The following is a 22,726-nucleotide window of genomic DNA, read 5'->3' on the forward strand; positions in this document are numbered from 1 at the left end:
AATGCCTCGACCTATGACCACAATTGAGGCCAAAATTTGCATTGCTAAGTAAGGCATTTGTTAAGCCCCATTTTATGACCTTTTTTGGCCATTGTTAAGTGAATCATACAGATGTTAAGCAAATCTGTTTTCCTAGCAAGGCTGCAAATGACAAAACCCAACCCCCCCATTTATGACGGCTGCAGCATCTTGGCTACACATGCTCGCCCTTTGCAACCTTCTCAGCTGGCTTCCGACAATCAAAGTGTAACCGAATTCGCTTAACAACTGTGGTGATTCACTTAACAACCGTGGCAAGTCATAAAATTACATGTGACTCATTTAATTGCCTTTCTGGTCACAATTACAAATAAAGAATAACAAGAGTTGGATAGGACCTCGGAGGGCTTTCAGTTCAATCTCCTGCTCCAGTAGGAAAAATTTCAGACAAGTGGCTGTGCGGTCTCTACTTAAAAACTTCCAGTGTTTGGAGCATTCACAACTTCTGGAAGCAAGTCATTCCGCCGGTTAATTGTTCTGTCAATTACAACAATTGTGGTTGTACAATTTATAGCTTGAGAAAGCACAGCACATAACTCTTCTTCCCCAGGCCTTTCTTAGCCTTGTCTTGAACAATGGGGAAGGGTAGATTAAATTCCCCTTTCTCAGAGTCTCACTTTAATTTTAAATCAAGTTTCTAGCCCCCTGTGAAGCTGGTTGGAAGTGTGCGGGAAAAGCACTGAGAGCCCCTTAAAAATAAGGGATTATTTTTTTGTGGGCTGACAGGTACAAACGGCTGCTGAACAAGGCACGGGCATATGAACTGGAACGCCACAACGTCATTCTTTGCACATGTTCCGCCTCTTCCTCCAAATTCCTCGGGAAGCATCTCGTCAAACAACTTCTGATCGACGAGTGCGCCATGTGCACAGAGCCCGAAACGCTCATCCCGTTGGTGAACTACAAGACGCTGGAGAAGGTGAGCTAATGGGGATGGCCTCCAAAGTACAGGCAGTCCTCGACTTACGGCTGGAATTGAGCCCAACATTTCCATCGCTAAGTGAGACCAGTGGTTCAGTGGAGTTTTGCCCCGTTTTACAGCCTTTCTTGCCACACGTGCTGTTAAGTGAATCACTGTAGCTGTTAAGTTAGTAAGTTCTGAAGTGATTCTGGCTTCCCCATTGACTTTGCTTGTCAGAAGGTCACAAAAGAGGATCACATGACCCCGGGAAACTGAAACCGTCATAAATGTGAACCGGTTGCCAGGTGTAAAAATTTTGATCATGTGACTGTGGGGATGCTGCAAAATTTTTTTGTTGCTAAGCAAGGCAGTTGTTAAGTGAGTTTTGCCCCATTTTACAACCTTTTTTGCATGGTTAAACAAATCCCCGCAGTTGTTAAGTGAATCCAGCTTCCCTCATTGACTTTGCTTGTCAGAAGCCAGCTGGGAAGGTTGCAAATGGTTGCCAAGGCCCCAATTCAGTGAGTTTTGCCCCATTCTACAGCCTTTCTTGCCACTGTTGTTAAGTGAATCACTGCAGCTGTTAAAGTTAGTAACACGGTTGTTAAGTGAATCTGAGTTCCCCATTGACTTTGCTTGCCAGAAGGTTGCAAAAAGGGATCACATGATCCTTTGGTAATCCAAGCATCATAAAAATGAGCCAATGTCTGACTGAATCACGTGACCATGAGGATGCTGTAACGGTTGTTGATTGTGGAAAATGGTCATAAGCCACTTTTTTGCTGTTGTAACTTTGAAAGGTCACCTACTGTTCCTGGTTTTTGCCCTTTGTTGAAAGCCGGTTGGGTGACTTTGGGCACGGCTGGCTGAGAGATTCTGGGAGCTGAAGTCCACAAGTCTTAGAGTTGCCAAGGTTGGAGACACTTGCTGTAAGGGATTAGGAACTGGAGGGTGGTTGATTCTGAGAACTTCTGGTCTCCTTGCAGGTTGTCTTGTTAGGAGACCATAAGCAGCTGAGACCTGTGGTCCATAGTGACTTCTGCAAGAAACTTGGGATGGAGAGGTCTCTCTTCGAGCGCTACCACAAAAAGGCTTTAATGCTCAACATCCAGTATCGCATGGTAAGAATTTTCTCTGACAGGAAGTACAACATAATGCTGCCCTAGAAACCAGGAGACAGTGAGTTCTAGTCCTGTCTTAGGCACTGAAGCCAAGTACATGACTTTACGCCAGTCACCAGGAGACAGTGAGTTCTAGTCCTGTCTTAGGCACTAAAGCTAAGTACATGACTTTAGGCCAATCACCAGGAGACAGTGAGTTCTAGTCTCATCTTAGGCACTGAAACCAAGTATATGACTTTAGGCCAATCACCAGGAGACAGTGAGTTCTAGTCCTGTCTTAGGCACTGAAGCCAAGTACATGACTTTACGCCAATCACCAGGAGACAGTGAGTTCTAGTCCTGTCTTAGGCACTAAAGCTAAGTACATGACTTTAGGCCAATCACCAGGAGACAGTGAGTTCTAGTCCAATCTTAGGCACTAAAGCCAAGTACATGAGTTTAGGCCAATCACCAGGAGACAGTGAGTTCTAGTCCCACCTTAGACACTAAAGTCCACTGTGTGACTTTAGGCCAATCACCAGGAGACCGTGAGTTCTAGTCCAATCTGAGGCACTAAAGCCAAGTACATGACTTTAGGCCAATCACCAGGAGACAGTGAGTTCTAGTCCTGTCTTAGGCACTGAAGCCAAGTACATGACTTTATGCCAATCACCAGGAGACAGTGAGTTCTAGTCCTGTCTTAGGCACTAAAGCTAAGTACATGACTTTAGGCCAATCACCAGGAGACAGTGAGTTCTAGTCCAATCTTAGGCACTAAAGCCAAGTATATGACTTTACGCCAATCACCAGGAGACAATGAGTTCTAGTCCTGTCTTAGGCACTAAAGCTAAGTACATGACTTCAGGTCAATCACTAGGAGACAGTGAGTTCTAGTCTTGCCTTAGGCATTAAAGCCCACTGTGTGACTTTGGGCCAATCACCAGGAGACAGTGAGTTCTAGTCCCATCTTAGGCACTGAAACCAAGTACATGACTTTAGGCCAATCACCAGGAGAAAGTGAGTTCTAGTCTTAACTTAGGCACTAAAGCCAAGTACATGACTTTGGGCCAATCACCAGGAGACAGTGAGTTCTAGTCCCATCTTAGGCACTGAAACCAAGTACATGACTTTAGGCCAATCACCAGGAGACAGTGAGTTCTAGTCCCATCTTAGGCACTAAAGCCAAGTACATGACTTTAGGCCAATCACTAGGAAACGGTGAGTTCTAGTCCTGCCTTAGGCGTGAAATGTAGCTGGGTGACTTTGGGCCAGTCATTGTCTCTCAGCCCAACCCACCTCACAGGGTTATTTGTATGTGTTTGCTGCCTTGAGTTGTTTATAAACTTAACAAAGGCAGGGTATAAAAATAATTAAATACATAATTGAAAATAATAATATTCTGAAGTTGTATGACCGAACGGAACAGCATCAGCAGCTCTAAGCTCCTTGTGTGAAATAAGCATCTTTTAACTCTGCAGCACAAGGACATCTGCCAGTTCCCATCCATGGCCTTTTACGACAATAAACTGAAGACCAGTCCCAGTATCATTCGTGGAAGCAGCACGCTCTACTATCGTAGCGAATTTGAGTGCACCCCCATCCTCTTCGGCCACATTGAAGGAAGCGAGAGGTCCCTCGTGGTCTCCACGGAAGAGGGGAACGAGAACTCCAAGGCCAATCTGGAGGAAGTGCAGCAGGTGGTGAGTAAGCCTGAAGTACAGGGACGCGGTGGCTCAGGGGCTAGGACGTTGAGCTTGTCGATCGAAAGATTGGCAGCTCAGTGGTTCGAATCCCTAGTGCTGCCGTGTAACGGGATGAGTTCCCATTACTTCTCCCAGCTTCTGCCAACCTAGCAGTTTCGAAAGCAAGTAGAAAAAATAGGGACCACCTTTAGTGGGAAGGGAACTGCGTTCCGTGCGCCTTTGGCGTTGAGTCATGCCAGCCACATGACCAGAGACGTCTTCGGACAGCGCTGGCTCTTCGGCTTTGAAACGGAGATGAGCACCGCCCCCCTAGAGTCGGGAATGACTAGCACGTATGTGCGAGGGGAACCTTTACCTTTTTACAGTTATTCCTCGACTTACGGCCACAAGCGAGCCCCAGATTTCTGTGGCTAAGTGAGACAGTTGTTAAGTAAATTTCGCCCCATTTCTTGCCACAGTTGTTAAAGGAATCCCTGCAGTTGTTAAGTGAGTAAAAACGGTTCCCCATGGACTTGACTTCGTCAGAAGGTCACAAAAGGGAATCACACGATCTCAAGATCCTACAACTGTCGTAAATATGAACCAGTTGCCAGGTGTCCAAATTTTGATTACGTGACCATGGGCATTTATTCTACAAGGGTTGTAAGCGTGAAAAATGGGAATGCCCGTTTTTTTCCCCCCCCAGTATTGTCATAATTTTGAATGGTCACTAAATGAACAGTTGTAAGTGGGAGACTATCTGAAGAAGTTTTATTTATTTATTGTTAATTTTTTATGCCGGTCCATTTCCCTTATTAGGTGACTCTGGCCGGCTTATGGATTAGTTCTGTAGGCTGCAGTCCAATCTTTGCTGACTTCCGAGTTTCCTAGATCAGGGGTCTCCAACCATGGCAACTTTAAGACTTGTGGACTACAACTCCCAGAATTCTGGGAGTTAAAGTCCACAAGTCTTAAAGGTGCTGTTCTGTCCCCCCACCTCACAGAGGATGACACACGAGCAAACGACGTCTACCAGTAATTTATTTTTACAAGCTGACCCGAGTCTCTTTAGCAGATAAAAATTCTGGCAGCTACTGTCCAAATGCCTGCCAAGTTTCTTATCACCTCTAAAAACAGGAGTCAGCGTATCTCTAGTTCGTTTATTTTATTTATTTATTGTTCGTATTTGTATACCGCCCTATCTCCCTAAGGACTCAGGGAGGTTCACAGGCAGATAAAAATACATATAAAATACAGAATAAGACATCAAATTAAAAAACTTATTCAACATAGCCCAATAGTTAAAAATAAGAATGTACACAATAAAACCCATTTAAAACCAATATAAATTTAAAATCTAGTCCAGTCCTGCGCAGAAGAATAAATGTGTTTTAAGCTCGCGACGGATGGTTCGGAGGTCCGGAAGTTGACGAAGTCCTGGGGGGAGTTCGTTCCAGAGGGTGGGTGCCCCCACAGAGAAGGCCCTTCCCCTGAGTGTCGCTAGACGGCACTGCCTGGCTGACGGCACCCTGAGGAGTCCCTCTCTGTGAGAGCGCACGGGTCGGTGAGAGGTATTCGGTAGCAGCAGGCGGTCCCATAAGTAGCCCGGCCCTATGCCATGGAGCGCTTTAAAGATAGTTACCAAAACCTTGAAGTGCACCCGGAAGGCCACAGGTAGCCAGTGCAGTCTGCGCAGGAGAGGTGTCACATGGGAGCCACGAGGGGCTCCCTCTATCACCCGCGCAGCCCTATTCTGGACTAACTGAAGCCTCCGGGTGCCCCTCAAGGGGAGCCCCATGTAGAGAGCATTGCAGTAATCCAGACGAGACGTCACGGAGGGCATCACGGTCTAGAAAGGGGTGCAACTGGCGAACCAGGCGAACCTGGTAAAAAGCTCTCCTGGAGACGGCTGCCAAATGATCTTCAAAAGACAGCCGTTCATCCAGGAGAACGCCCAAGTTGCGCACCCTTTCCACCGGGGCCAATGACTCGCCCCCAACAGTCAGCCGCGGACTCAGCTGACTGTACCGGGATGCCGGCATCCACAGCCACTCTGTCTTGGAGGGATTGAGCTTGAGCCTGTTTCTCCCCATCCAGACCCATACGGCTTCCAGACACCGGGAAGTTGCTGGGGCAACCAAGAGTTCAAAGAGTAGTCAGAAATTATCCACAAAATCTAAGCCTGAAGTCCGAGAAATATCCCATCCGAAGCTCACGATATGCAGTTTTTGTCCGTCACAGAGCCTGCAGAGCAACCCCACCCACTTTTATCCCCTTGGGGCGTGGCTCAGTGATTCAGCAATCTCTGGCCCTTCCACACCTCTTCCTTTGCTGCGCATGCCCCTCCCTCCGACGCTGCCTGGGATCAATCCAAGATTGATCTTCATCACTCCCTATTAGTGGGTGCTCCGACATGCCTTCCTCCTGGCCTTCAGCTGGAACCTGAGGCGTTGCCAGAAAGGAGGGTCCTGAAGAGGGAGGCCTTGTCAGCTCCTCCCCATCACTGCCAGAGTCATCTTCCTCCGTGAGGACAGGCTCGGGAGCTGGAGTCACAACAGGTGCCAAGGTTGGAGACCCCTGTTCTAGATCATAGCCGAGAAGAAGATTTCTCTCCAAGGGAAAATCATCTTCAAAGGTTGCCTCTGCAGACTCTTTCATTAAGGGGGGTTGAGTTTACCTGGACTCTCAGCGCACTCCTATTGCTCTTTCCAAACGTTTGATGTCTTATTCAATAAAAGAATTGTATTTATTATCATGAGCTCCTTGGCGCTGTCTGAGCTTGGTTATTTTTTTACAGACGTTTCATGATCCAACTAGGTAACGTTATCAATGCTAGAAGGGAGTGGGGTTTGTAGAGCGGAAGAGGAGGAGGACTGTGGAGTTCCTTGGTGCTCTCTGCAGCTTGGTTATTGTCTTGCAGACATTTCATGACCCAACTAGGTAACATCATCAATGCTAGAAAGGGATTGGGTTTGCTTCCGTTCCGGCGCCCGTTCGCATCTTTCGAACCCTGAACTTTTAAACTGAGTGGGTGGGGAATATGAAACATAACACGAGTGAGGTTTTGAGCCAGCCCACATTTGGATTGGCTCACCAGCTACTTGGGCGAAGATGAGACTTGTTAGTCCATGTTATCTAGCACAGAGGTCTCCAACCTTGGTCCCTTTAAGACTTGTGGACTTCAACTCCCAGAGTCCCTCAGCCAGCAAAGCTGGCTGAGGAACTCTGGCAGTTGAAGTCCACAAGTCTTAAAGGGACCAAGGTTGAAGATCCCTGATCTAGAAACTGGGAAGGAATAATAGCTCCCCCAGTTCTCTGGCAAAGGAAAGGAAGCTGTTGACTGCAAGACTTTCATCTCGAACTACCGTTCTTGATTTTTTTCTAGGTAAGAATTGCAAAGCAGCTGACCCTGGATAGAACCACCAAGCCGGAAGACATCGCCATCCTGACCGGTTACAATGCCCAGGTCGTTGAGATCAAGAAGCAACTCGCTCTGGATGGCGTGCAAGGCATATCCGCTTGCACCATCATGAAAAGCCAAGGTAAGGAAGGGATATGCCGCTAAGCCGGATCCAGTTCCCCGTTCGAAAATATTGACTGGGATCGTCTTGGAAAAAAACTCTTTTACCCTTCTTTTTCAGAGTACAGGTGGTCCTCAACTTACGTTCAAACTGAGCTCCAAATTTCTGTTGCTAAGCAAGACAGTCAAGTGAGTTTTGTCCATAACAAAACAATCCCTAATCCATGGGACCCTAACATGCCCCGTCTTCCCATCCTGGTAGGTCTCTCCCATATAACATTTGGCCGGCCCACCAGGACAGGAAGTCAGGCATGTTAGGGGTCCCCTCAATTAGGGATTGTCATACGGGGGGACCACAAAACAGGGCCTTCTTGGTGCTGACTCCTCCATGAGGTATTAGTATGACTCCAGCCCCAAACCTGGCCCCGTGCCCGAAAGTGACTCAGGGAGTGAGGGGGAAGGGCCGGTAAGGCTTACTTCGGGAGCACTGATTCCTTTGCCTCGGCTCCAGGAGCCAGAACCAGACCAGTCGGAAGACATAATGAGGCCGTCATCCCCTGATTCCTCCCTTCCCCAGGCTACGCCTTCAGACCCAGCTGATAATAATAATCAAGCTTGGCTTGACCCGCGCTTCAGAAGATTAGAGAGGCGGTGTCATGAAAAGGAAGGGTGGGGCAGGAGCCCCACCCCACAGGATATATAAGGAGCTTTGGGACTGCTCTCACTCCACGGGAAGCAAAGTTTAGCTGATCCGTTTCAAAAAGAGCTGAAAGTCTTGCTACGTGAGTCATTTGTTTGAACTTTGGCAGACAGCTGCGATTTCTCTGCCAGGACTGATAAGAGCAGTGAATCCACTGGCTGAAGGCCAGCTCGTGGGTCTGAAGTGGGGAAGGAGACAGAACAGGTATGATTGGCCCCACCCCGCTCCTTTCCAAAAGACCCTAAAAACATAATTTTGTCAGTGGGTCTGAGGACCCTGAATGGAGACGGAGACCATCAAACACCGTAGTTGATTTGATTGTGTTGTTGCTGCCATCAATTGCAGGGTGGGTGGGGGTTCTCAACAGCTGTATGATATGGTGCAGGGGTCTCCAACCTTGACAACTTGAAGACTTGTGGACTTCAACTCCCAGAATTCCTCAGCCAGCAAAGCAAATGCAGCTTGCAATGTGCTTGGATACAGCCCGCGGGGCCGTCCTGGAAAATGTAAGGGGCTGGCCCTCATCACTTAAGCCCAATCTACCCAATGCAAAGAGGAAACATACCAGCAGTTTGGAAAATGGCATCAAGCTGGCCACGCCCACCCAGTTGGCCACGCCCCCCACCCCCAGGTCAACCACAGCCCTGATGCAGCCCTCAGTGAAATTATTTTTTTTTTTTTTTTGCATTTATATCCCGCCCTTCTCCGAAGACTCAGGGCGGCTTACACTATGTCAAGCAATAGTCTTCATCCATTTGTATATTATACAAAGTCAACTTATTGCCCCCAACAATCTGGGTCCTCATTTTACCTACCTTATAAAGGATGGAAGGCTGAGTCAACCTTGGGCCTGGTGGGACTTGAACCTGCAATATTGCAAGCAGTTGCTGTTAATAACAGGCTGCATTAGCCTGTTGCGCCACCAGAGGCCCATATTGAGTTTGACACCCCCGTTGTAAGCTGTCCTGAATCAGAATAATAGAGCAACAGAGTTAGAAGAGACCTTGGAGGTCTTCTAGTCCAACCCCCTGCTCAAGCAGAAAATCCTGTACAGTTATTCCTCAATTTACAACCACAATTGAACTCGACATTTCTGTTGCTACGTGAGACCTTTGTTAAGTGAGTTTTGCCCCGTTTTATGACTTTTTCTGGCCACATTTGTTAAGTGAATCACCACAGTTGTTAAGTGAATCACCACAGTTGTTAAGTGAATCCGGCTTTGCTTGTCAGAAGCTTGCAAAAGGTGATCACGTGACTCCAGGACCCTGCAACTGTCATAAATATGAGTCAGTTGTGAAGCATCCGAATGTAAATCGCTTGACTATGGGGATGCTGCACGTCGTAAGTGTGGAAGTGTGTAAGTGTGGAAAATGGCTGTCAGTTACTTTTTTCAATGCCTTTTGTAACTTCGAATGGTCACTAAACAAACTGTTATAGATCAAGGACTACCTGTATCATGATTGTTAAGTGAATTTGGCTTCCCCATTGACTTTGCTCCTCAGAAGATTGCAAAAGATGATCACATGACCCCCGGGACATTGCAACCGTCATAAATATGAGTCAGTCGCCAAGCATCTGAATTTTGATCACATGACCCTGGGATGCTGTAATGGTTGTGCGAGAAACAGTCACTAGTCACTTTTTTTCAGTGCCGTCGTAACTTTCAACAGTCACTAAATGAACTGTTGTAAGTCAAGGACTATCTGTATCATCCTGGTCAAATGGATGTCCTCTCTTTTCTTCAAAACATCCAGTGTTGGAGCACTCATAACTTCTGGAGTGAAGCCATTCCACGGACGAATGGTTCTGCCAAAAAAAATTTCTCCTTAATTCTAGATTGCTCCTCTTCTTGATAGGTTTCTATTACTTAGAAATTGTTGTGACCAGACCCAAGTAGGTAGCAACAAACTCAGTCCTTGATAAAACAAACTTTATTCGAACAGCTGGGAATTACCTCATTCCCAGCGTCGTTCAACTCAAAAGGAAAACAAAGGCCTCCCAAACACAAATTCTTCAGTTATCTCACAAATCTTAGTCCAATTAGGCAAACTGCCAAAGGCCCTTCCTGATAAATGTCCAGAATTCACCAAAACACGAAGCAGAGAGGACGCAGCTACAACGTTGTTTTCCTGCAAAGCTCAAATGCTGTTGCTGGTCTTTTAAGCCTTATGGGTGGGGCCAATCATCTCTTGGCCCTACTCCTGAGTCATCCTCTTTGCTTATTTATTTATTTTATTTATTTAATTAAATTTTTATACCACCCTTCTCCCAAAGGACTCAGGGCGGTTCACAGCCAAATAAAACCACAATAATAAATATAATAAAACAGTAATTAAAAAACCTATCAAATATGGCCCAATTTAAAATACATATAAAACAATAAAACCCAGTTAAAATTTACAACCCCAATAATAAAATATTAAAATTCTAAAATTCTATGCTAGTCCTGCTCGAAGAAATAGGTACATCTTCAGCTCGTGGCGAAAGGTCCGAAGGTCAGGAAGTTGACGAAGTCCCGGGGGAAGTTCGTTCCAGAGGGTAGGAGCCCCCACAGAGAAGGCCCTTCCCCTGGGGGCCGCCAGCCGACATTGCTTGGCCGACGGCACCCTGAGGAGTCCCTCTCTGTGAGAGCGCACGGGTCGGTGGGAGGCAAGCTTGAGCTGCTCTTGCCTTCTGGCAGCTCTTCTCATGTGTGCCTTAGGAACAGGCTCCTCCTGTTCCTCTGCCTCACTACTGTCATCCTCTGGAGTCCGCACTTCATTCCCCAATGGCCCTGGCCTCACCTCAGCCTCATCGCTGTCCTACTCCGTTGCTGGCTTCTTAGGCTGCTGGCGGACCACAACAGGTATGAGTTGGGCAACTGTATAAATCTGTTTAGTTCATCAATCAATAAATAAAAACTTGGTTCCCATTTTTTTTTTTTTAACCAGGCAGTGAATGGAAATACGTCATAGTGTCCACGGTCCGCTCCTGTAACCGGCAGGAGATTGATGAAAGGCCCACAAAGAGCTGGCAAAATAACCGTCTCGGCTTCATAGCAGATGCCAATCAGATCAACGTCTGTCTCACTCGGGCACAGGAAGGCCTCTGTATTATAGGTGAGCGAAAACCTGCTCAGCAGGGAGAGTGGCTTGATTTGCGCTGTGATCTGTCCCCCTCCGCAGTCCGGGAGACACGAGCGATGACTTAATTAGCCGGCAACTATCAGCTCTGGCAGCAAACTAGCGAGCGTCTGCCAAGTGTCTCTATTATCTCCCTTGATGCCAATGAGTCAGCCAGGAAACCAGGAACAAACAGGATTTCAGTTCTAATTCTCCCTCTAAGCAGTTGATTTGCTTGCTACGAAGAGGTATAGCAGCCCTTGCTGCTTTTATATCCTGTGGGGGTGTGGCTCCATGACTCAGCACTTCCTAGGCCTGCCCCACCCCTGCTTCTGTTGTTCCCGCCTCTCCTGCCTACAAAACCTAGGGTCCAGCCAGGCCTGATTGCCATCAGCTGGGTCTGGAGGGGTGGCCTGGGGGTGAGAAGAGTCAGGGGACGGAGGCCTCGTTATCTCCTCCACCTGGCCTGCCTCTGGCTCCTGGAGCTGAGCCAGGGAAGCCGGTGCTCCTGAGGTAAGTCCTGATGGCCCTTCCCCCTCACTTTCCAAGTCACTTTCTGGCAGGGGGCCCAGCTCGGGGGGCACAGACACAACACACTGTATCCTAGGCCCCCAGGCTCAAAGGGGGCTGAACTTTAGTAGTTTGGAGCAGGGGTCTCCAACCTTGGTTCCTTTAAGACTTTTGGACTTTAACTCCCATAGTTCCTCAGCCAGCTTTGCTGGCTGAGGGACTCTGAGAGTTGAAGTCCACAAGTCTTAAAGGGACCAAGGTTGGAGACCCCTGGTTTGGAGGACTACTGTCACTCTAGCACGTTGAGTCAACCAGCCCATTACATTAAGGTAGAAGATGGTTTACAGGTAGCCTCGTGATTACCTGAAGTTCCTTCTTGAACTGGTTGATTCTGCCATTCCGGGGACCACAAACCTGTTATCACATCATCCCGAGTGCAATTTCATTTGGAACTATTCCACGGTTTTGTTTTGCTTTGTTATTTTATTCTTTGTTTTATTTTGCTTTATTTATTTTGCATTTTATTGTTTTTATTTTACTTTCTATTATATTTCTATTATATTTATTTTATTATTTATATCTGACTTCTATTATTTTTGATTTTTTTTTATAAAAAATTCAAGGTGGTGAATATATTCTCCTCCTATTTTTCCCCACAACAGTCCTGTAAAGTTGGTTGGTCTGAGAGAGAGAGAGAGAGAGAGGGACTGGCCCAAAGTCACCCAGCCGGCTTTCATGCCTATGGCAGGGCTAGAACTCACAATCTCCTGGTAATTGGCCCAAAGTCACCCAGCTGGCTTTCATGCCTAAAGCAAGATTAGAACTCACTGTCTCCTGGTGATTGGCTCAAAGTCATCCAGCCAGTTTTCATGCCTAAAGCGAGACTAGAACTCACCGTCTCCTGGTGATTGGCTCAAAGTCAACCAGCTGGCTTTCACGTCTTTTATTTTTAACTACCGTATATACTCGAGTATAAGCCGAGTTTTTCAGCACGTTTTTTGTGCTGAAAAACTTCCCCTCGGCTTATACTCGGTCTATCTGACTTATACTCAGTTTTTTTTTTTAAAGCCCCTCGGCTTATACTCGAGTATATACGGCTTATACTCGAGTTTTTTTTCTTTTTTTTTTTCACATTTTACCGGAAGGAAGCCCTGCGGTGCAGTGAGAGGCGGGCGGGGGCCGCCAGCCTTCTCAGCTGAGGGAGGGAGGGTTCCCCCAACCGGTAGGTGCCTCATTTCCCACCCTCGGCTTATACTCGAGTCCCCAGTTTACCCCAGTTTTTGGGGTAAAATTGGGGACCTCGGCTTATACTCGGATCGGCTTATATTCGAGTATATACGGTAGTTCAATTTTTATCCTAATATATTCAAATATATTCGGGGTTGTCTTTCTTCCATTTCATCTTTTCTTTTCTTCTCCTCTCGCTTCTTTCCCTCCCTCCTTTCTTCCTACCTACTTTCTTCTCTCCTCTCCTACTCCTTCTCTACTTCCCCTTCCTTTCTTCCTCTCCACCCTACTTCCTCCCTATCTAGCCTTCTCTCCTACTCTTATTTCCCGTCCCTTTCCTCCTCTCCTCTTCCCTTTCTTCTTTCTCTCGCCCTCCTTCTCCCCTTCCATCTCTCGCCTTCTTCTTATCTCTCTCCATTGCTGTATTTATTTTCAATATTTCTGGTGTCCAGACAACCCCGATTTTCTCATTTATTATGCATATTTCTCAAACCTCCCCTCCTATATTTTAGTTATTAACATTTTCTTCACCTTGTTCCATTTGTATCGTACAATTGATGAATGCAACTTTCCACCTCTTATTTTCTTAACGTTTTTGTTCAGCTGGCTTTCACATCTGAGGTGGGACTAGAACTCACCGTCTCCTGGTGACTGGCCCAAAGTCACCCAGCCGGCTTTCATGCCTAAAGCGAGACTAGAACTCACCGTCTCCTGGTGATTGGCTCAAAGTCACCCCAGCCAGCTTTTGTGTCTAAGGTGGGACTAGAATTCATCGTCTCAATGGTAATAATAATAACAACAGAGTTGGAAGGGACCTTGGAGGCCTTCTAGTCCAATCCTCTGCCCAGGCAGGAAACCCTATTTATTTATTTATTTATTTATTTAAATTTTTATACCGCCCTTCTCCCAAAGGACTCAGGGCGGTGTACAGCCAAGATAAAAAGCAGTAAATATACAAAGTTAAAAATCAATTTAAAATACCTATTCAATAGTGGCCGAATTAAAACCGTCAAATTGACCAGCCTAAAATACCCCATATAAAATTACAAAAGGTTTAAAAATTTAAAATTTGAAATTTAAAAATTTAAAAAATCTAAAAAATCAGTCCAGTCCCGCTTGAATAAATAAGTGAGTTTTTACCCTACACCATCTCAGTCAGATTGTTATCCAACATTTTCTTAAAAATTTCCAGTGTTGGAGCATTCACAACTTCTGCAGGCAAGTCGTTCCACTTATTAATTGTTCTAACTGTCAGGAAAGTTCTCCTTAGTTTTTGGTGATTGACCCAAAGTCACTCAGATGGCTTTCGTGCCTACAGCGAGACTAGAATTCTTCTGGCGATTGGCCCAAAATCTTGGTCCATTTTGGTCAAATAAAACCCTTTTTCCTGCCTTTTTTCTCCTACTTGTAGGAAACAGCCATCTTCTGGAGAGCAATTCTTTGTGGCGGCAACTTCTGAATCATTACCGAAGCCGTGGATGCGTTACCACAGCCGATGCAATTAAAATTAGAAAGAGGACTAGTCTTCACCTGTAAGAAGGTACCACAGGAAAATCCCTTCTTTCTTTTTAACCTCCTGGGCGTGGAGATGGATTTCCCAACACTGAGCCAAAACCAGGAGCCTTGTGGCTAAGGAGACATTGCCAGGAAAAAAAAGAAAAAAAAGAAAGCTATCGCACAACTTACTTTTTCAGGATCCGATCTCAGAGAAGATTCTGCCTTGCTCGGGGATGAAAAATTTAAAAAAGCCATCACTTTAGCATGCAGAAGTCTTTTAGAAAAGCAACTTCAGCTGGGGAATTTAATAGATGCTGTCGAAGAACGCAGCGACTGGTCCACCACGAACCTGCGAGGAGCATTTGCAACGCGGGTGGGTGGAGGAAAACTGTGCCATCGAAGAGCAGGGCACCAGATCTTTCGGAGGAAGATTAAAACCCTCATCTGCCTTTCCTTGCTATGCCAATAACACCCCCCACCCTTGCCAGTTGATAAAATGACAAGCTGACTCAGCCACCCAACGCAATGCAAAGGATTCCCTTCGACCTCCGGCCTGGAACGCTTTTGTACAAATTTTAATATTTTTATTTTTTTTAGCCGGGTTACGTTTTACTTGAAATAGTTTCTTCGTGCTAATTTTTTAATGTGCTTTTTTAAAAACAAAAACAAATGAAAACTCAGAACCACAGAACTGGGGGTGCCTTCTTAAGCTTCGTGCTCTTTGATCTAGCAAATCCTTTGGGCTGAGCCCACAAAGGGGGCGGGGGTGTCCTTGTTCCAGGTCGTTGTGTTTTTTTCTCTCTCTCTACCTTTTTAGCCAAAATGAGATCCTCACCTCGGCTGGCCTTGAACAGGATCGGGGGGGGGGGGGAACTTGGTGCGACGGCGTCTGTTTTGTGCTGAACTTCCATCTCAGTAAGTTTTGATGCCTGCAATGGGGGGGGGGGGAAACCCCCACCAAATTATCTTAGGCGAGCTCAGTCTGATGAGCACTGGTGGCGATGAACCCCTGCTTAGAAAGCTGCTATAAGCCTATATATAATAGTGCCTAGTGAAGCTCAATGAACTCTGGATGCATTCACACAAAGTGCTTATCCAAGTCAGTTGCAAAGCGAGGATTTGCACAATGGGCCAAGCCTTTTTTTTTTTTCTAAGCTTTAATCTGAATGCTGTAAGGAAAGTGTGGCTTATTGCAAAGGGTCGATCATAAGTTTTGGACCTGAACCAGAAGTTTTGGACCTGAACTGCCCCAAATTCAGGGGTCTTGGGTGCTCTTTCAGCTTGGCTGTTTTCTTGCAGATGTTTCACGACCAGGCTAGGTAACGTCATCAGTGCTACAAGGGAGTGGGGTTTGCGGAGTGGAGGAGGAGGAGGAGGAGGGGTCCTTGGTGCTCTCTGTGGTTTTCCTACAGACGTTTCATGACCCAACTAGATAACATCATCAGTGCTAGAAGAGAGTGACGTTTGTGGAGAGGAGGAGGAGGAGGAGAAGGGCAGGAGGACTGTGGGATCCTTGGTGCTGTCTGAGCTGGGTTGTTTTCTGCAGACGTTTTACTACCAGACTAAGTAACGTCATCAATGCTAGAAGGGAACGAGAGCAAATCCCACTTCCTTCTGGTACGGATGATGCTACCTGTCGTGTCCCCCTCCCCCTCCGACGGCTGGGTCTGGGAAGTCTGTATCAAGCGTGGCTACGAAGCCTCTGCAGCTTTGCCAAAGTCCTGTCAGATTTCTCAGGCAGGCAGGAATCCAAGGTGTGACTTCAGCAAACCAGATGAGACTTTGCTTGATTCAAGGAATGCCAAAAAGCAGATCCTTTATATAGGCCATGGGGTGTGGCTCCATGACTCAGCACTTATCGAGGCCTGCCCCTCCCTTCCTTTTGCTGACGTCGCCTCTCAATTCTCCGGAAGCGGGGATCCATCCACTGTGAATTCCCTTCCTCCTGATCTGCTGCTGGCAATTCTAGCACATGGCTGGCTTCACGCTCACACGCTGTAGGAGTGAGGTTTGTTTGTTCATTCCTGACATTCTGTCTGGGCATGGTGCCAGGGCTGGGGGCTGGAGGCATGCCAGGCCGTTCCTCTTCATTATCAGACTCTGAATCGGATAGCAGGAGATGGGAGGGGCCCGGCTGAGGAGAGGAGGGAGGACAAGGCACAACACTACCTAGTTTGGATCATGAAAGGTCTGCGAGAAAACCACCAAGCTCAGAGAGCACCCAAGGACCCCCAAGGTCCTTCTCCCCTTTTTCGTCTCCATTCCACTCCGCTCCCTGTGAACACTGATGATGTTAACTAGTTGGGTCATGAAATGTCTGCAAGAAAACCACCAAGCTCAAGAGAGCACTCACTTCAACCTTGATATTCTCCTTTATTGGCACCCAACTCAGGTTGGCGAGGAGTTGTGGGCATCACAACCAGAGCTGCTTTAGAGACACCGCGAGGGATATCAGGAGTATCATTTGTCCTTGTGTAAATGATACGGCTGCTGCCCTTGTTTCTATCCGCATCAGTGGTGGGATTCAGCCAGTTCGCACCTATTCGGGAGAACCGGTTGTTAACTTTCTAAGCAGTTCGGAGAACCGGTTGTTGGAAGAAATCTTATTTTGTTTTTTTTTCCACTTTACAGGGCTAATCCTGTAAGGAAGGCAGGAAGGAAACATTCTGGTGGTATTTCTAGCCTAATCTTTGTTTCCCTGCTTACAGAAACTGCCTCTGGGTTAACCCTTAGTACATTGTAACAGCTAAGGCGAAATGCCCATCGACCTGAGTGACGTTGAGTTGGGCACTCCCACACGGTCACATGACCACCGAGCCACGCCTACCCAGCTGGTCATTAGGGCAGAGGACAGGTTGTTAAATGATTTGAAATCCCACCACTGACCCGCATCTATGGTTTTGGTTCCAAACCTATGGAGGATACCACGGTACTTCTCTCTGACCAATATGCATTGCACTTTTAAAAAAAAAAAAAAAAACTAAACAAAACAATGTTTAAAAATAAAACACTGAATGTATTATAAGGGTGGGGAGGGGGGAAGGAGAGAAATGAGTGTTCCCCTCCCACCTGACCCCAGATCTCAAAAACCTTTCAAATGCCTGCTTGAAACTAGATGCAAACCTGGATTTAGCTGACAATTGCAAAGCAATTTTGCTGAATCTGGTGACAGGGTTTGAACCCGGAGCTACTTCTAATACAGATATATTCTATAGTAATGTAATATATAAGGGCAGCTGGGCTCCTTTTACAATACTAACAATGTGCAAATGTGTGTAGCGACAGTTGCTGTGTTATCTTTTTGTAGTTCTGCAACTGATACTCTTCCTTTTTTTTCCTTGCCTTTGCATCTAATTTATTGCAATATATGGAATTACGGGGAGGGGGGGGACAGTTTAGAATTCTGCATAGAGCTTGTTTAGTTTTGGACACGCTAGAAACTTAAGTTGTAGCATATTTCCCACCCTCCCTTTTTTTTTTCTTTTGGCTTTATTATCAGGGATCTTGATAGCAATGAAGGGAGACCGAGGCAGTCCTCTTTCTCCTCTCTTCTACCTCAGTGCTGTTAAATGTGAATGCTTTTAAAAGTTTGTACCCTCCCTTGCGCTGATCCGCTTAATTTTGAAATACAAGTCAGCTTTGGAGAGAGAAAAATCCATATTTTCATAAAGTAAGCACAGGTTAGTCTAAAGACGCAGCCAAAGTATATTGAGCCAGTCTTCAAACTATGAACATTCCTATCTTTGTTTTACTGAATGTCTTGTGTGTGCCTACTGAAGAAAGAGAGAAAGAAAGAGGGAGTAGGGAAGGAGAGAGAGAGAGAGAGAGAGAGAGAGAGAGAGAGAGAGAGAGAGAGAGAATGGATCACTTCTAAAGAAAAAAAAACTGTAATTCCCATGCCTACTTTGTTAGCATTAGTCATCAAAGAACTTCTAAACAAAAACTATAATTCCCATGCCTGCTATAATTCCCACACCTACTTTCTTGACCTCTAAAGGAGAATTCCCCAACGTTTCTGGCTTTTTGGACTTGGGGGTGGGGGTGCAGAAGGGAGGGTTCCATGTGACCGTTTGGCAATTACACATGTGTGCATGCAGCTCCCTTTGGGCGAGCTGGGTGCAGACGCACCTGCCCCTTACACAAATGGAGTACACATGCTCTCCCACTGCCTGCGCAAGTGAGGGTGCGTGCGCGTGCGCTCGGTGGCCATTTACCTGACCCGGTTGCGATCCCCTCGCGGCCCGCTGGTTGGGGGAACCCCTGTTCTAAAGAACTATAATTCCTACACCTACTTCCTTAACCGTTAGTCATCAAGAGAGAGACTTCTAAAGAAAAACTATAATTCCCTCACCTACTTTCCTAACGTTGAATCAAGAAAGAAGAAGAATCACTTCTGTCTAAAAACTAATTCTCATGCCTACTCTCTTAGCCAGAAAGAAAAAGAGAAAGAAAGAAAAGGAAACTTCTTAAACAAAACTAGAATTCCCATGTCTATCTGCTTACAGATGCCTTTGTTCGCCCCAGGCAATTAAGCAGTTTTCTCCATTTTAAATTCCTTATGCCTGTCTTTGCCCCCCCTCTTCTCTCGGTTACCTGGGTACCCACATCACCTCTCTTCCATCTTTCTCCAAAGCCTGAGGTGCTTAGATCTGGCCCGTGGGGCCGCCCTGGAAACCGCGAAGGACCGGCCCGCGGTGCCTCTGCCAGCGAAAACGGAGTTCAGGAGGTCCGCCTGCAGGTTTCCTGGGCTCCGTTTTTGCTGGCAGAGGGTTGCAGGATGCCGTCACAGCCATAAATGGAGCTCAGGAGCCCGTTTTTGCTGGCAGAGCGCTTGTGCCTCTACAGGCGTTCCCGGCACGAGTGACGTCAAGCTGGCCACCCCCCACCCCCAGGTCAAACACAACCCTGATGCGGCCCTCAATAAAATCGAGTTTGAGACCCCTGTCCTAGACGCTCGGCCACCTCTAGTTGCCTTCAAAGCTCCGGTCTTCGGCAGCCTCGCCCAGATTTTGGCAATGGCCTCTTCCTCCTTCCCTCTCTCTCTTTCTCTCTCTCTCTCTCTCTCTCTCTCTCTCTCCTCTGACTTAGGTGATGTAAATGCTTTGCTGCTTTAATCCTGCAGGTGCTGGACGCAAGTAATCCTCGGTTTACAACCGGTCGCTTATTTGACCGTTTCATAGTCATAACCAACCCCAAGAAGGGGAATTTACAACCCGGATCTGAAGTTCCGACGGTCGTCCCCAACCTTGCAGTCACCTGACCGCGCTTAGGGCACTTGGCGACAGCACCGTGTTTACGTCCATTTGCAGCGTCCTGCGGTTCACGGGATTGCTTTTTTATGACGATTTCGCCCAAAAAACCCCAGCACTTATTTCTGGTTTTCAGCAAAATCGCACCATGGGTTTGCTTAACGTTCGTTAAGAGTACCACAAAAATGTCATCAGATGGGAAGGCTCCATTATGGTCGTAACTCGAGGACTACTTATAAATTCTGTCGCAGGCACGGTGAAGCGGCGAAGCCTTTCAAATAGGTATATTGGAACATTCCCATCTCAATTTTTGGAGCAACCCGCCAGAATTTAGTCCTGGGGGACCAGCCAAATATCTCCCCCATATCTCACCAGTTGATTAGGGTCCTTGTTAAATATGGCTGACATTCGGCCATATCGCCTTGGATCAGTCTTGGAGGCTGGCGGAGTTACAAGAAGCTTTTCCTAGAACGTGTGTGTGTGTGTGTGTGTGTGTGTGTGTGTGTGTGTGAACTCCCAGCATTCCCCAGCCGGCACTGTCGCAGTTTCACTTAGCGACCGCTTTGCTTAACAACTGAGTAGCTAGTCGCTAAATGAGAATTACTTGTAACTCCTCCAGTGCCTGGCAAAGTTTACCGTTCCAAGGTTGTACCCCTGAATTTAATGGGAGTGTGGAAGGAACCCATACATGGTATCGCACAACTCCCACACATTTCCGAATCACAAGAGTTGGAAGGGACCTTGGAGGTCTTCTAGTCCAACCCCCCTCTTCTAGCAGGAAACCCTAGTCTATTTCAAGAATTTTAAAGAGGAAATAAGTAGATTCCATTGTGGCCAAGGCTAGGGTATGTTTTATTTCTGTAAGCTGCCTGGATTCATCTCTGTGTGGATGATTTGGGCATCCATATACATTTTCATAATCAATACATAAATATACGTTGTATGTTGAAAAGTTCAGGAATCCCATTTAACCTTGGAGAGCAGGGCCTGCAACGAATGCTTTTCTTTAATTTGTAGATCCCCTGTACTAACATATCAGATCTGTATTTCTTTATAAAGAAAATATTCACTATGCCAGGAGTCTCCAACCTTGGCAACTTTAAGACCTATGGACTTCAAAGCTGGCTGAGGAATTCTGGGAGTTGAAGTCCACAGGTCTTAAAGTTGCCAAGGTTGGAGACCCCTGCACTATGCGGTATTTGGAGTACCAAATATGCTTCTCGGGGCATTTGTGAGAGATGGGCAGGTCAAAAAAGTCAAGAGTAATCCTCGACATAACGACCGTAACCGAGCCTGCCCATTAGGGTTGTAAGTCTAGTCAGTCAGGTGACTGATCCGATTTTTGAACTTTTTTGCAGCTGTCATTAAGCAAACACCAGCGTTGTTAAGCGAACCCATTGTTCGCTAGGGAGCGGTTTTGCCAAAAGCCAGAAATAAGCTCCGGTTTTCCGCAAAACCTGGTCATGTGACCGTGGGGCGCTACCAATGGCCATGCATGTCGCCATGTTGGTGAGCGCTTGAAATGCAGTCACATGACCATTGTGTGTGTGTGTGTGTGTGTGTGTGTGTATGTGTGAGAGAGAGAGAGAGAGTGAGAGAGAGAGTTACCGTCAGAACCAGGTTGCATTCCCTTGTTCCAGGTAGGACGTAAGTCGGGGGACTTAGCTAACTGTATTTTGCTGATATTTCTCTTTAAAACAAGAAATGTAATAAAGATGCTTTTGGAACTATTTTAGCATGATCGCGTTGATTTTTAAAAGTACATTCTGATAGGAAAATCTGGTTAAGTGCCATTACAAAGAACTGGAACTTTTGTTTGCTGTGATCTGTTGGTTCTGTCCTGCTGGATTGATCCTAAAACATGTTTGAAATGGGCTGAAACATTTCCAGGTTGTTTGTGTCTTTTTCGTATGTTTTAAGAAAGATTTTTAAAGGCTATCTTTAATTAGTGAGTTCTATATCATATTTGTTTACTGGAGTCTATTTTTATGGTGTATTGTAATTGTGTGTGTTTTTTAAAAAAAAAACCCAGTGATTTGCATGTAAATTGCCTCCTCTTGAACTTTTTGGAACGATTTGATATCTTTAAATTATTTTTTTAATGGTAAGGGTCTAAAAATATCTGATGTTTTTAGAAACATCGACATTCCTCTTTAATCAACTCTTGTGACGCGCTGGTTGTACTGTACCAAATAAAACACTTTCTAACTCTGATCGCATTAAGTGTTCGTTTGTTTGAGTGTGTGTGTGTGTGAGACACACCATGTGATTGGACCCGATTTTACATCCATCTTTACACTGGTCCTTAAGTGAATCATGTAGAATAAGTCAAAACCACACAGTGATTAAGTGAATTCCATGGTCGTAAATCTGAATCTATTCCTTTGAATGGGTGTTTCAGGAAACCAGCAAAAATGTCGTAAATTGTGACCATGTAATCATAAATAAGTGCCCAAAATGGGATGATGGGACTACTGGGGCAAGGGGTGAGGTTTAGGCCTTTTTGGAACGGATGGAATTGCTTTATAAGCTATAAAGCATGTGTCGTGTCCCACCCCCCCACTCCGACGAACGAGTAGCTTGCCAAGTTCCTTCGAGGTTTATCAGGGCAGGCAGGAGTCCAAGTTGTGACTTCAGCGATAGGGTCCGGTATCAGCAAACTCGATAAGACTTTGCTTGACTCAAGGTTGGAATGCCAAAAGCAGGTCCTTTATATAGGTTGTGTGGTGTGGCTCCATGACTCAGCATTTATCCAGGCCTGCCCCTCCCTTCCTTCTGCTGGTGTCGCCTCTCAGATCTCCGGAAGCGAGGATCCTCCCACTTTGAAATCTCTTCAGCAGGATCTGTTGTCAGTAATTCCAGCACGTGGCTGGCTTCCTGCTCACACGCTGTAGGAGTGAAGTTTATCGGGCTTCTCTGTTCACTCCTGACATCCTCTCCGGGCATGGGACCAAGGCCAGGGGCTGGAGGCATGACAGGCCGTTCATCTTCATTAACAGACTCCGAGTCTGATAACAGGCCTGGGTGGAGACGGGAGGGGCCCGGCTGAGGAGAGGAGGGAGGACGAGTCACAACAGCATGCTTTCTAAGGCAGGGGTCTCCAACCCTGGCAACTTTAAGACTTGTGGACTTCAACTCCCAGAATTCCTCAGCCAGCAAGGCTTTGCTGGCTGAGGAATTCTGGGAGTTGAAGTCCACAA

The 22,726-nt window shown here is 46.4% G+C and overlaps 1 protein-coding gene across 1 annotated transcript in view; it reads left to right on the forward strand.

The window, feature by feature from the left end:
* The window catches only part of HELZ2 (helicase with zinc finger 2), a 93,221-nt gene extending 71,481 nt beyond the window's left edge, over positions 1-21,740 (forward strand). Inside the window, exons 15-20 of the mRNA XM_058174545.1 lie at positions 766-958; positions 1,927-2,061; positions 3,519-3,740; positions 7,108-7,264; positions 10,873-11,040; positions 14,192-21,740. Coding sequence (XP_058030528.1) covers positions 766-958; positions 1,927-2,061; positions 3,519-3,740; positions 7,108-7,264; positions 10,873-11,040; positions 14,192-14,316 — 1,000 coding nt within the window. The 3' untranslated portion in view covers positions 14,317-21,740. The remainder of the gene's footprint in view (positions 1-765; positions 959-1,926; positions 2,062-3,518; positions 3,741-7,107; positions 7,265-10,872; positions 11,041-14,191) is intronic.
* Positions 21,741-22,726: the final 986 nt, after the last annotated feature.

This window comes from Ahaetulla prasina, chromosome 3 (assembly GCF_028640845.1).
Source record: "Ahaetulla prasina isolate Xishuangbanna chromosome 3, ASM2864084v1, whole genome shotgun sequence".
Classification (NCBI taxonomy): Eukaryota; Metazoa; Chordata; class Lepidosauria; order Squamata; family Colubridae; genus Ahaetulla; species Ahaetulla prasina.